This window comes from Schistocerca cancellata, chromosome 9 (genome assembly GCF_023864275.1).
Source record: "Schistocerca cancellata isolate TAMUIC-IGC-003103 chromosome 9, iqSchCanc2.1, whole genome shotgun sequence".
In the NCBI taxonomy this organism is placed as follows: domain Eukaryota; kingdom Metazoa; phylum Arthropoda; class Insecta; order Orthoptera; family Acrididae; genus Schistocerca; species Schistocerca cancellata.
The window spans coordinates 113,572,162-113,585,416 of record NC_064634.1 but is presented as its reverse complement, the minus strand read 5'-3'; the positions used below and the strand labels follow the sequence as shown (position 1 = coordinate 113,585,416).

The following is a 13,255-nucleotide window of genomic DNA, read 5'->3' as shown; positions in this document are numbered from 1 at the left end:
TTAATGAAATGTAGTCGAATTGAATTAAGTGATGCTGAGGAATTAGATTAGCAAATGAGACACTTAAAGTAGTAGATGAGTTTTCCAATTTGGGGAGCAAAATAACCGATCATGGTCGAAGTAGAGAGGATATAAAATGTAGACTGGCGACGGCAAGGAAAACGTTTCTGAAGAAGAGAAATTTGTTAACTTTGAGTATAGATTTAAATGCCAGGAAGTCGTTTCTGAAAGTATTTGTATGGAGTGCAGCCATGTATGGAAGTGAAACATGGACGATAAATAGTTTAGACAAGAAGAGAAGAGAAGCTTTCGAAATGTGGTGCTACAGAAGAATGCTGAAGGTAAGACGAGTCGATCACATAACTAATGAGGAGGTACTGAATAGAATTGGGGAGAAGAGAAATTTGTGGCGCAACCTGACTGGAAGAAGAGAACGGTTGGTAGGACACATTATGAGACATCACGGGATCACCAGTTTAGTACTCGAGGTAAGCGTATGTGTGTGTGGGGGAGGGGGGGTGTAAGTGTCGTAATGGGAGACCGAGAAATTAATACAGTAAGGAGATTGAGAAGAATATAAGTTGCAGCAGTTGTTTGGAGATGAAACCCGCACAGTATAAACAACATTATCGAATGTTCTTTACGTAACCTCGCGAGAGACAACAGAAGTTAGCGGTGTGCGCTAGGCGTACATGAAGTAGGCGTGTGGTAGGAATCGGGTCAGGAGCAGTGACGCTGCGTTTGCGGGTTGGTGGCAGGTGGCCCGTGTCGCCGGCGTTAGCGGGTCGCTGCGATACTGGCAGTTTCCGCCGCCAAGGCACCTGCGATAAGAGGCCACCGTTAACTGCAACGCGATAGACCGGTCTGCTGCTGCTGCTCAGGCAGGGTACAGCCACGGCCAAGGGTCTTCAGCAGACCGGCTCAAGGAATTTCTGGTTGATAGACCAGGAAATGTCCGTAAAAGAAAACGACGTCAGGTGTGACTCAAGGAAATGTACTATAGTAGGGCCAGCAAAATTTGCAATAAAAAGAATCTTCATCTTTTGGGGTCCGCAGAACTTCAGGCTATTCGCGGACGATGCCGTTTTCTGTAGGAAAGTATCGTCACTGGAGGATTCATAGGAAATTCAGGGACATTTGTATCTTGGCTACCCTTGGGGGCAGCTCTTCGTGAAAGTGTTTAAATACATCACAATAGCCATAAATGCATTAATATGTGATTACAACATGCGTGGTAAACTACATCGTTGAAACTTCTAGCATAATGCTGCGGAATGAAACTAAGACCGGGAATTAGCAGTAGGAGACGGCAATGGAAGACTTAGATTTGTTATTTGTTTGGAAAAATCTGGGAGCAGCTGACTACGCACGAGCAAATTTCTGCGACCGTTCAGAACCGGGGATCTGAGGATCTCCGACCCGTCGGTTTCTACTAACGTGCCCGCTGCGCCGGTTGGCTGCTGTGTCTCAGGTCTGTCCGGACATCGGTCCTGCCGTGTGTGGGGCAAATCGCCGGATTTTCGTGATTTGATGGCGAACGCGGGACTGTGATGCATGCTCGTCGGTACACAGGCGACAGGTTTCAATAGTTGCCAATATTAATGAAATTCTCAAAAATTCGTGTAACTAAAATGTTATTTTATTTTGACAACCAGTTTGGGCATTCCACTATGCCATCTTCAGGCCCCATATGCATCTCTCAAAATAAACTACAACGCCATACAGTGCCATATATCCCTGGGTTTCGTGAATTCAAACCGTTTCACAAGTGCTTCACTCGAAGACTTGATAGCGAGTGAGCACACCTGCAGTCCAAGAACGTGCTCAGTTGCTATCAAGTCTGTAAGTGAAGCACTTGTGAAACGGTTTGAATTCACGAAACCCAGGGATATATGGCACTATATGGCATAATCGTTTATTTTGAGAGATGCATATGGGACCTGAAGATGGCATATTCGAATGCCGAAACTGGTTGTCAATAAAATAAAATAACATCTTAGTTACACTGCTGTTGGAGAATTTCATTAATATTGACAATTGTGTAACGAGCTGATGTCCTCGGCCCATGATGGATAAACAGAGAATTCAATAGTTGTGGCGGTACATCCTAGGGCAGTACATTTTTGAGTTTTGAAAGTACGTTTATATCGTCGAGAGGAAGTTAATATGCACATTAACAAGAAGAGAATAGTGGAACTCGCTGGCAGTTTGTACGCTGAGGACTCGTATACAGCCCGAAATACAAATCGCACAAAATGGAGGAAAAACTGGATTTCCGGAAAGCCACCTTCCGGCTATGCAGCTCTGATTCAGAATCTTGGCACTCCTGTAAGAATCATGAACTTTCGGTATGCTAGGAAGACAACGTTCTTGGTCGTTATAATGTACAGTTGCCGATAATACGTTTAAAGTAATGGACGTGACAAAGCTATGGATGGTATAATAATGAACATAGTGCAAACAACTTTTTATTGGCGTTCGTCGTAATTTTAGTTTATATAACTACCTCTCCCTTTCCCCTCCTTTCAGAGGCCCTGCACCTTTTTGAGCTCATTTCCGAAACTTGATTTCAAGTTTTCTAGCTTAGTTTCCATTAGACTTTGGTTCTCAGCTGGATTACCGTCTACAAATATTTCAACCATCTTTTCGTACGCCATTTTTTTTACATTCTTATTCGTGTAATGTTCATGGGTCAATTTCCACAAACAATATCTTTCACAGTGCAGTTGTATAAGTTTTTCGATGCGGTCATTGGTCCATTCCACCACCATACTTGAAGCAATCGAAACTTGCCACCACGGGACACCACACAAACTCATGGACTTTCCGAACTTGCTCGTCGCAGAAATCCACTAGTGTGTGGCCAGCTACAGTTCACAGCATTTATTAAAAATACTACGTTCGAGACCCAGTAGGCCTCTAATTATGACTCTGCTGTTTGGGATCCTTGTCGCTGGCGGATAGATCGTAGCAATTCGGAGATGTGTTGCTAGGACTGGGATTGGTTGGCATAGTCCATACGAATCTCTAATTGCTGTCCTAAGAGGAGAAAAATGGGAGTATTGACCGCTACCGGTGCGAAACAACCTTTCCGTGCACTGTACAGCGACATGCATACAAGCAAAAGCGACCATATTCGTTGCTAGATGTTCAATATTGGCGTCATTGTCTTCTCGTACAGTGAAATCTAATATCGTAAGGTTAATAAAGACGTTTTTTTATCGTCAGACAGTCCCATACTCAGTGTTGCACTCTACTTGGGAAACAGTAGAGCCTCGGGCGTTTATGGAAGAATCTGTCTTTATCGTGTGGGTGACTATGATATGTGGTTTTTAGCTACAATGTTAAGATTTTGTCATCGTTGAGAAATGGAAACACCGGTGGTGTTCTGTGCCCTCACTCCATGATATTCTGCAGAGAGGTTTGAGGTAATAGGCGTAGGGACAAGACGTTTCATAGGAATGTGCTACATCGCTCTACGAGAATGCTCAAATTAGGTGCATTGTATTGTTCCATTATTGACGATATTATTTCAGTCACGGCCCCCGGCCAATAATGCCATACGAACGTCTCATTTCTCATTAATGACGCTGGGTCATCTGAAGAGTCTGGTACATTTTTTGTACCAGATTATTATTTCAGTTCGCGTTTTTGATATTACGTAAATTAGAGCCGGACGTCATGCATGAACCGTCACACATTCTGTGATTAAAAAACTTCCCTGTCCGGTGATTTTATGGCAATCGAAACTTCTAGTAATAATAAAGGTTTCTCGTAGTACGTGGAGGTGATTTTCGATTACGTACATTATTGTAAATTTTTACATTTTAGTTTGGGGATACGAATGATTACCATTATAAGTGGAGAGGGACAAATGAAATTCTGATCAGATTTTTATAGTAGCAGGTCATGAACTTTGGAGCTTTCAACCACATTCCACCTGGAAATTCTATGAATGGGACTCGCAAACCACATCTTTAAAGTTTTAGTGCTAAATCGTCAGCATGAATCGGAGAAGGCGGCGCCATGGCGATTTCTCGACAGTGGGTCAACTGAATATAGTTCTTGTTACTCTGATGTAATGACTCGTAATGGAATTCATGACCAACTCATCGACCGAAATTTGCCAGAAATGGGAAACTTTCGAGTTGAAGGATCGATGAGCCAATGTAAGACGGCCATAAACATATTATTCATGGTTTCGTAAATCGTTGCACAGATACCACCGAGAGGAACCTCCAATTGGAATACGGCGCTCTTTTCCAAGCTGTGTCGATGCTGGTCTGGCTCCTCGGAACACCGCTGTCCTTGCTGTAGTATTCGCCTTAGAACCCGCTGTCATTCATCAGGTCGGTGTCATCTGCTTCGCGTGCTGGGATTCCGTCCTGTCAGAGAGTGTGGTGGAGGCTGTGATGGCACAACGGTAGTAGCGGGAGCTGCGCCAGTCGGACCGCCATGATCCCCGCCAAGAACTTGGCCAACGCCGCCCGCGACAAGGAGAACACGCCCGCCTACCAGGTGAGTCCAGTTCCAGCCTGCGTCTGCCGTCTTCCAGCCGCCAGCACCCGCCGCCTCGCTCCAGTCGTTCTGAGTGGTCTCATCTTGTGACGCTGCCAGGTTGCTTCCTACACCTACGGCGTGTTACGGTTTACCTAACACGGAGGACGCTGTCCCTAGTGAATTCCAACGCCCGAGATCTGAAGCTGTGAGCTGGGATCCCCAGGTCGAGGCACTAGTTTGTTGCTACCGCTCTATCTCCGTACGTCTCATATACCTACATAGTCAAGGAGCATATGATCATTAGGGATAACTAATTTCAAATTGATAGTTTCTGGCCGACAATTTACTCGGGTGACGAGACAAGCTGACGTGGCTTTCTTTCCCACGTATCGCCCACGCGCAAAAGCTGGCCGGGCAAATTCATAATTGTCACTTTAGGAAATGAATGGACACATAGATAGCGTCCATAGAACGATGAAATTTTCTCTACTTTGTTTGAAATGAGGAAATAAATTTAGGTGTGCAGTCCGACCTGTTCATGTCTGCTCCCAGAGGGCGTATTTTTTGCCCTTTTTGTACAGCTATGTTACTTGAGCAACTGTAACACACACAGCTGACGGGCGTAATATAATCCTTAATAGGACCTAATATTGTGAAAAGCGTTATGTCAGAGTTGCATTTTTTCATTAGATTGAAGTTTACTACATAACTGCATTTTACAAGGGACTGTTCAGTTTGTCGCTCTTGTCAAACTAAAGCGTCCCCAGTTTACTAAAATAGCTTGCCGCAAGGTCTTATTACCTGGAACAGGGTCCGCGCAATGTGATTCTTTAGTAATCTTGTAGTACATTGTCTGAAACGAAAATGAGACATTTTGTTAACTAAATCGGTCTTTGCAAACATCGTTCATGTTCTGGACGAGTTTTTCTTTTTAAACGAGTCTTGATTTATTTTCGACGATTTCTAGAAAAATAGATCCGCACTCACTTTTTAATTGAAATTCAAAACTAATAATACGCGATGCTGATTAACTTTTGAGACATTGCGTACATGTTATTTATTGCCATCGGATTCTGAAACCGCGTGGTCTGGACGCCATGTCACGGATTGCGCGGCCCCTCTCGCCGGAGGTTGGAGTCCTCCCACGCGCATGTGTGTGTGTGTGTGTGTGTGTGTGTGTGTGTGTGTGTGTGTGTGTGTGTGTGTGTGTGTGGTTCTTAGCGTAAGTTAGTTTAAGTAGTGTGTAAGTCTATGGACCGATGACCTCAGCAGTTTGCTCCCTTAGGAATTCACACACATTTGAACATTTTGGATGCTGAAACTACTACTCATTCCTTAAGTAAATAATTGTAATTTTCAGCAATCGTTACATTCAATTTTAATTGGTACAAGTGGTATCTGCTATTTTATAAACTTACATAGTTTTTGTATTAGTCACAAGATGTCTTCTTACATTTTACTGTAGTAGTCCACTATTTTTCGTTAAGAGAGAGCACGTTTGTGAGAGAATGGTGTTATTAATGAGACATACCGCATTCTCGAAGTGTTACAAAAAAGTAGAATAATAGATAAAATCGACCAAATTTTATATCAGTGGACTCACTGGAATCATAAAATTGAAAACATGCTAACATTCTAAAGATACGTCCAAACTGGGGACGCGTGAGAAAGCATTAGATTGAAACTTTGAGATTGATAATGACATTGTAATTCTGCCAGAGACGGCAAATGGCTTTGAAGAAGAGTTGAACGGAGTGTATAACGTCTTGAAAAGGGGTGATAGCTAAGATGAACATCAACAAAAATAAAACAATGCTAATTCAATGTACTCGATGCGATGTTGAGAAAAAGAGATATGTATCGAGACACGAAAAGTAGTGGATGAGTTTTGCCATTTGGGCAGCGATATAACTGACGATGGCAGAGGTAAGAGAGGATGTGGAATGCAGTCGGGCAATAGCAGGAAAAGTGTCCCTAAAAAGAAAAAAATTGTTAACGTCGAATATAAATGTAAGTACTGAGACAGTTTTTCCTAAAAGTATTTGAAGTGAAGCGCCGTGTGTGGAAGTGAAACGTGGACGATAATCAGTATAGACATGATCAAAATGGTAGCTTTTGAGGTGCGAAAATTCAGAAGACTGAGAAAGATTACGTCGATATCTAACAAAGGGCTTAGTTGACTGGTCCAATCCTGAGGCATCAAGGAATAGTTAGTTTGGTAATGGAGGGACGAGTATGTGTGTGTGTGGGGGGGGGGGGGGGGGCATGTGTCATGCGATATGCACAGGACAGACTGTCCACAAGAGCGTCAACAAAGCAGACTGGAGACAACAGGGATCTTAACAAGGGTTCGGGATGCTCTCTTGACACCCAGAGCTTGCTTTTTAAGCGGAGTCAGGCAGTAGCTTCCGGAGCAAGTGGCCAGCCAGAATTTGTGGGATGCGACTTCCCTGCCGCCGCGCTGGCCTGGATCGATCTGCGGCGGCTGTCGACCGCGTCCGGCATTGTCGTGGCTGCGCCGTGGTAGGGTGGGCTCCTCCCCCTCTGGGTGTGGCCGTGTAATTTGGGCGGCATTATGTAGCCGCTGGCTACAGGGACCGGCACTTAGCCTGATCGCCAGGGAACAATGCGCCGAACTTGTTAGCCCGTCACAGGCTCTACGAGCTTCTCATTACGAACTGCACAAGTCACTCATCCGGTCTACTCGTAGTTTGTTTCATCTTTAAAAATTTTACAACCTGTAGCATAACTGGGGTGCTTGGCGTCCAGAGAAAATTTCACTTCGCACTATCCGATACACCACCCGCCACCCCCCCCCCCCTCCACCAAACCTGCCCACACCCATACCTTTTTCTGTATCACTGCTGTTCATCCTATTATATCATCTTCAGTCTTTGCACGGAGCTGACAAAAGTTATGGGATACCTCCTAATATCATGAGGGACCTCCTGTTGTCCGGCGTAGCGCAGTCTATCGATGTGGCATGGAATGAACAAGTCGCTGGGTGTTCCCTTCAGAGATGCTGGGCTATACTGCCTCTATAGCCGTCCACAATTGCGAAAGTGTTCCGTTACAGGATTTTAAGCACAAACTGACCTCTCGATTATGTCCCTTAACTGTTCGATGGGATTCATGTCGGGAGTTCTGGGTGGCCAAGCCATTGCCTCAAATGCTCCAGAATGTTCTTCAAACCATTTGCGAATAATTATGGCCCGCTGACATGACATCCTTGTTTGAGAACATTAAGTCTGCCAATGTCAGTAAATAGTCTTAAAGTACCCGAACATAATCATTTGCAGTCAATGATCGCTTCAGTTGGACCAAAGGACCCAGTTCATTCCATGTAAACACTGCTGAAACCATTATGAAGGCACCACCACCTTGCACAGTACCTCGTCGACAACCTGAATCCATGGTTTCGTGGAGTCTGCGCTACAGTCGAACGCAATCATCAGGTCTTACCAACTGAAATCGGGACTCATCTGACCAGTCCACGGTTTACCAGTCGTCTAGAGTCCAATCAATATGGTCACGAGCCCAGGAAATGCGCTGCAAACGGTGTCGTGATGCTAGCGAAGCTGGTCGTCTGCTGCCATAGCCCATTAACGCCACATTTAACCGCACTGTCCTTCAAAAATGGTTCAGATGGCTCTGAGCACTATGGGACTTAACATCTGAGGTCTTCAGTCCCCTAGACGTAGAACTACTTAAACCTAACTAACCTAAGGACATTACACACATCCATGCCCGAGGCAGGATTCGAACCTGTGACCGTAGCGGTCCCGCGGTTCCAGACTGTAGCGCCTAGAACCGCTCGGCCACCCCGGCCGGCCGCACTGTCCTAACAGATGCGTTCGTCTTACGTCCCACACTGATTTTTTGCGCTTATTTCAAGCAATGTTGCTTGCCTTTTAGCACTGATAACTCTACGCAAATGCCGTTTCTCTCGGTCGTTAAGTGATGGCCGTCGGCCACTGCGTTATCCGTGATGAGAGGTAATGCCTAAAATTTGGTATTCTCGGCACACTCTTGGCACTATGGATCTCGAAGTAGGGAATTGCCTAACGATTTCAGACATGAAATGTCCCATGCCTCTAGCTACAACTACTATTCAGCATTCAAAGTCTGTTAATTCCCGCCTTGCGGCCATAATTACGACGGAACCTTTTCAGATGAATCACCGTAGTAGAAATGGCTGCTTCGCCAATGCAGTGCGGTTTTATACTTTGTGTGTGATACTACCGCCATTTGTATACCCGCATATCCCTGTCTCATGACTAATGTCACCTCAGTGTGTTGTACCGAGGAACTGAAGCCTGTTACTTCTTTCATCGTTTTGATCACCCACTTGTTTGAATACTCCGTAGCATACCGACGACAGTTTCGGCCCAGAGAGGAACTAAATGGGGCCTCGTAAGAGTTTCGTAGATTTGCGACATACTGGAGATGCTGATCCGAAGCAGGCACTGTGTTCAGTAGCAGTCTGAGTCTGGCATCGTATCGATTGTGGGCCGCGCGGGCTGCCGGCCGGCTCGGCGGTCCCATTTCATAACGCGGCGGCGGGGGAGGCACGCCCACGCCGCGGCTGCTTTGTGTCACCGCGGCCGCGGCTCTGTGTTTGCGGCTCCGCTCCCTCGCTGCTCGCCACGGCCGGCCGCCCATCTGCCAAATTACTGCCGCCGACACGGTGGCGCAGCTCATTTCACGTCGTCTTCCACTTTTTGCCAGGGTGCCCAGAATTTAAAGACTGCTCTAGTGGATTTCGCCTAATCTTTTTAAGAACGATGGAACACTGTAATACATCATTTCCGAGCCGTGTGAATACATCATTCCCGAGCCTTGTGAAACGACGGTTTACAGGACTAATTACACAGAGCTGCGAACTTAAATTTTTGTTCGAGGCTTTTAATCCTGAAGGGCGATTTTTATTATTTGCTGGCCTCTGTTGCAGAATATGAAGTCAGATTTTGCCTGTCACGTATGAGAAAACTGTAATAATGTTATAAAAATGGTCACAATTATACCGTACTAAGACATTTTAATATATTAATAAAGACACTTACAGTTATACTATTAACCCGTCAACTGTTTATAAATGTATGCAGTAAACAAAGTCAGCCGGCCGGAGTGGCCGAGCGGTTCTAGGCGCTACAGTCTGGAACCGCGCGACCGCTACGGTCGCAGGTTCGAATCCTGCCTCGGGCATGGACGTGTGTGATGTCCTTAGGTTAGTTAGGTTTGAGTAGTTCTAAGTTCTAGGGGACTGATGACCTCAGAAGTTAAGTCCCATAGTGCTCAGAGCCATTTGACTCATTTTTTCAGTACCTCTTTTGTCTTCGACATTTTCTTCTGTGCTGCAGCTCCACATTATCTCCTTATAAAGACCAACAGCCATCATCTCTCCATCCCACCTGCCTTGATATCGTGATTCTATTTCTTTCACGTCTTGATGAGCCCTTTCTCCATGTTCTTAGTTAAAAACTCAAGAAGAAGTCAAGATGGCTACGAAGAAAATGGATTTTAAGGCTCATATTGCATCTTAAATTTTTAAGAGCTGTCAATATATTCTCCACCACGGCTTTGAAATTTGCCTTTTTCCTGTTCTCTAAGACATTGTAAATCAAATTTTTAAATCCTGTCCAAACAAGTCGTTCTTGTGTTAGTACATTTCAGATACTTCATATTTCGTCAAACTGATGTTCGATCCCACAAATATTCCTTCCTTAAGTTTAGCCTCAGGCAAAAGTGAAAATTTGGATCTCATACAGACCTGTTTAAACCAGCCACCATCTTTAGGCAATACTTTGACGAACTGTTTCATGATTTCCAATTTAATATGAAGAGGCGGCAGGATGATTTTCTCTCGTTTCACCAGAGATTCTCTTACCACATTTTTCTCCTCAGAATTCATTGTTGTTCTGCTCGGCCATTCTATTCTACTCCAATGAGATTCACAGGCACGACTATCCCAGAGACTCAGGAAACAAGGAAACTTCGTAAAGCCTGACTGTTGTCGCAGCATCATTCCCATTACTTTCAGGTCTCCACATACAACCCATTGGTGTTTCGAGTAGTTTAATGTCTTCAGCAGCATTTCCATATTTTCGCAGGTTTCGTTTAAGTGCACAGGATATGCTACTGGTTCTGAGCCACACCAGTTTCCAGTGTGTAGAAGTACGGCTTTGTGGTTCTTTTGCTAGATTCTGTAAAGAGCCTCCATTCATTCGTATTATATTTAACACCATATCTCCACACTTTCGATGTTCTTGCAGTAAACAAGAGAGCCTTCTGCAATGAAATACTCACGAAATTCTTATTTTCTTGATCGAAATGAGTAGAATGTTGTGCCCGGGGTAAGCAATCGAGACCCCAGAACTTGCGCTGCTTCTTGTGAGAGACTCATATCTCGTACCAAGCCGTTCAGTTCTTCTTGTGTAAAACTGCTCTGGTTCCCCTTTTGTGGGTGTGCAGTCATAATCACGATCTGAAGTTTCACTTGACGGTCATGATGTTGAAGATTCTAAAGTGGTGGGCGGTTCAGGCAAGCAAATGTTAGGACCATGTGGTAGGGGTCTTACGGCCGATTTTAGGTTTGGACAAGCAGTTCCTTTCATACTGTTCTTGTTATGCCCACCAACTTCCACAATACAAAAAATAGCAATCATCGACATTGTTTTCTTGTTCTCTCCATGCTATTGGAATCCCGAACTTTACGACTTCTGCTTGCCTTGTGTCCATTTCCTCAAACATGCAACCCATGTTTGACAAACAGTATGTGGCGCAGAAGCTTTTTCCTGGTCTCCTAACCTTACACCGATATATGGTAGGCATGCTTGCTTGACAAATGGTGTTATATTCTCTTCTGCTTTTGAGAGTCAGAGAGCCGCAGGTGTAACAAAAAACATCGGGATCATTCACACATTATCTTTTTCATGAAGTCGCCGTTATTAGTCTGATTTGAAGTAACCTGGTAACGCCGTTACAACACAGCTTTCACTTCACATTTTTACTCAAATGACTGTGTTGCGTTTTTGTGTACTTCTAAACAACTTGAGAAGTGTCGATTTTTTCACAGTCGATTATCTTGAACGACTTTACGAGCTGTTGCAGTATATATTATGGGAGAAATTTAAAAACAGGGAACTTAAAGAATTGCGTGAAAACAATGGGTGTTACAAGAACACAGATTACACTTTTGTAAAGAGCGTTAAAAAGCCACTCTAATTGACCCACTCTCGTGTAAACATCGCAGCCATGTGTTACTCGTTGTATTTGAATTGGTGGCAAGGATTTTAGTCTGAGCCAATACATTGTCGCGCTGTGAGTAACTGCTTTTGGCTAATGGGAATGCAAGAGTCGGCATCTGCTGGAATTTAGTTTTGTATGATCGTGAGCCGATGGATCGGTTTTTCCCAAATCCGCGCCAAGTGTGCTGCAGGGAAGATACACTATGTGATCAAAAGTACCCGGGCACCCCCAAAGACATACGTTTTTCATATTAGGTGCATTGTGCTGTCACCTACTGACAAGTACTACATATTAGCGACCTCAGCAGTCATTAGACATTGTGAGAGAGCAGAATGGGGCGCTCCGCAGAACTCACAGACTTCGAACGTGGTCAGGGGATTGGGTGTAAATTGTGTCATACGTCTCTACGCGAGATTTCCACGTCCCTAAACATCCCTAGGTCCACTATTTTCCATGTGATAGTGAAGTAGAAACGTGAAGGGACACGTACAGCACTAAAGCATACAGGTCGTTCTCGTCTGTTGACTGACGGAGACCGCCGACAGTTGAAGAGGGTCGTAATATGTAATAGGCAGACATCTGTCCAGACCATCACACAGGAATTCCAAACTGCATCAGAATCTACTGCAAGTACTGTGACAGTTAGGCGGGATGTGAGAAAACTTGGATTTCATGGTCGAGCGGCTTCTCATAAGCCAGACATCAAGCCGGTAAATAACAAAAGACGCCTCCCCTGGTGTAAGGATCATAAACATTGGACGATCGAGCAGTGGAAAAACGTTGTGTGGAGTGACGAATCACGCTACACAATGTGGCGATTCGATGGCAGTGTGTAGGTATGGCGAATTCCCGTTGAACGTCATCTGGCAGCGTGTGTTGTGCCAACAGTAAAATTCGGAGGCAGTGGTGTTATGGTGTGGTCGTGTTTTTCATGGAGGCGACTTAAGCCCCCTTGTTGTTTTGCGTGGCACTATCACAACACAAGCCTACATTTATGTTTTAAGCACCGTCTTGCTTCCCACTGTTGAAGAGCAATTCGGGAATGGCGATTGCATCTTTCAACATAATGCATGGCCTGTGGCGGAGTGGTTGCATGACAATAACATCCCTGTAATGGACTAGCCTGCACAGTGTCCTTACCTGCATCCTATAGAACACTTTTGGGATGTTTTGGAACGCCGACTTGGTGACAGGCCTCACCAACCGACATCGATACCTCTTCTCAGTGCAGCTCTCCGTGAAGAATGTGCTGCCATTCCTCAAAAAACCTTCCAGCACCTGATTGAACGTATGCCTGCGAGAGTGGAAGCTGTGTCAAGGTTAAGGGTGGGTCAGCACTATATTGAATTCCAGCATTACCGATGGAGGGCGCCACGAACTTGTAATTATTTTTCAGCCAGGTGTCCGGATACTTTTGATCACATAGTGTATATGGTGTTGAGTGCCGGCTCGCATACGTGCAAGTATCTTTCTGTAGCACCTTACAGGTTCCAGATAATCTGTAATT

At 44.8% G+C, this 13,255-nt stretch overlaps 1 protein-coding gene across 1 annotated transcript in view; it reads left to right on the top strand.

The window, feature by feature from the left end:
- LOC126100190 (mitogen-activated protein kinase-binding protein 1) overlaps positions 1–13,255 on the top strand; it is a 366,221-nt gene that overhangs the window by 78,322 nt on the left and 274,644 nt on the right. Inside the window, exon 2 of the mRNA XM_049910749.1 lies at positions 4,350–4,518. Coding sequence (XP_049766706.1) covers positions 4,456–4,518 — 63 coding nt within the window. The 5' untranslated portion in view covers positions 4,350–4,455. The remainder of the gene's footprint in view (positions 1–4,349; positions 4,519–13,255) is intronic.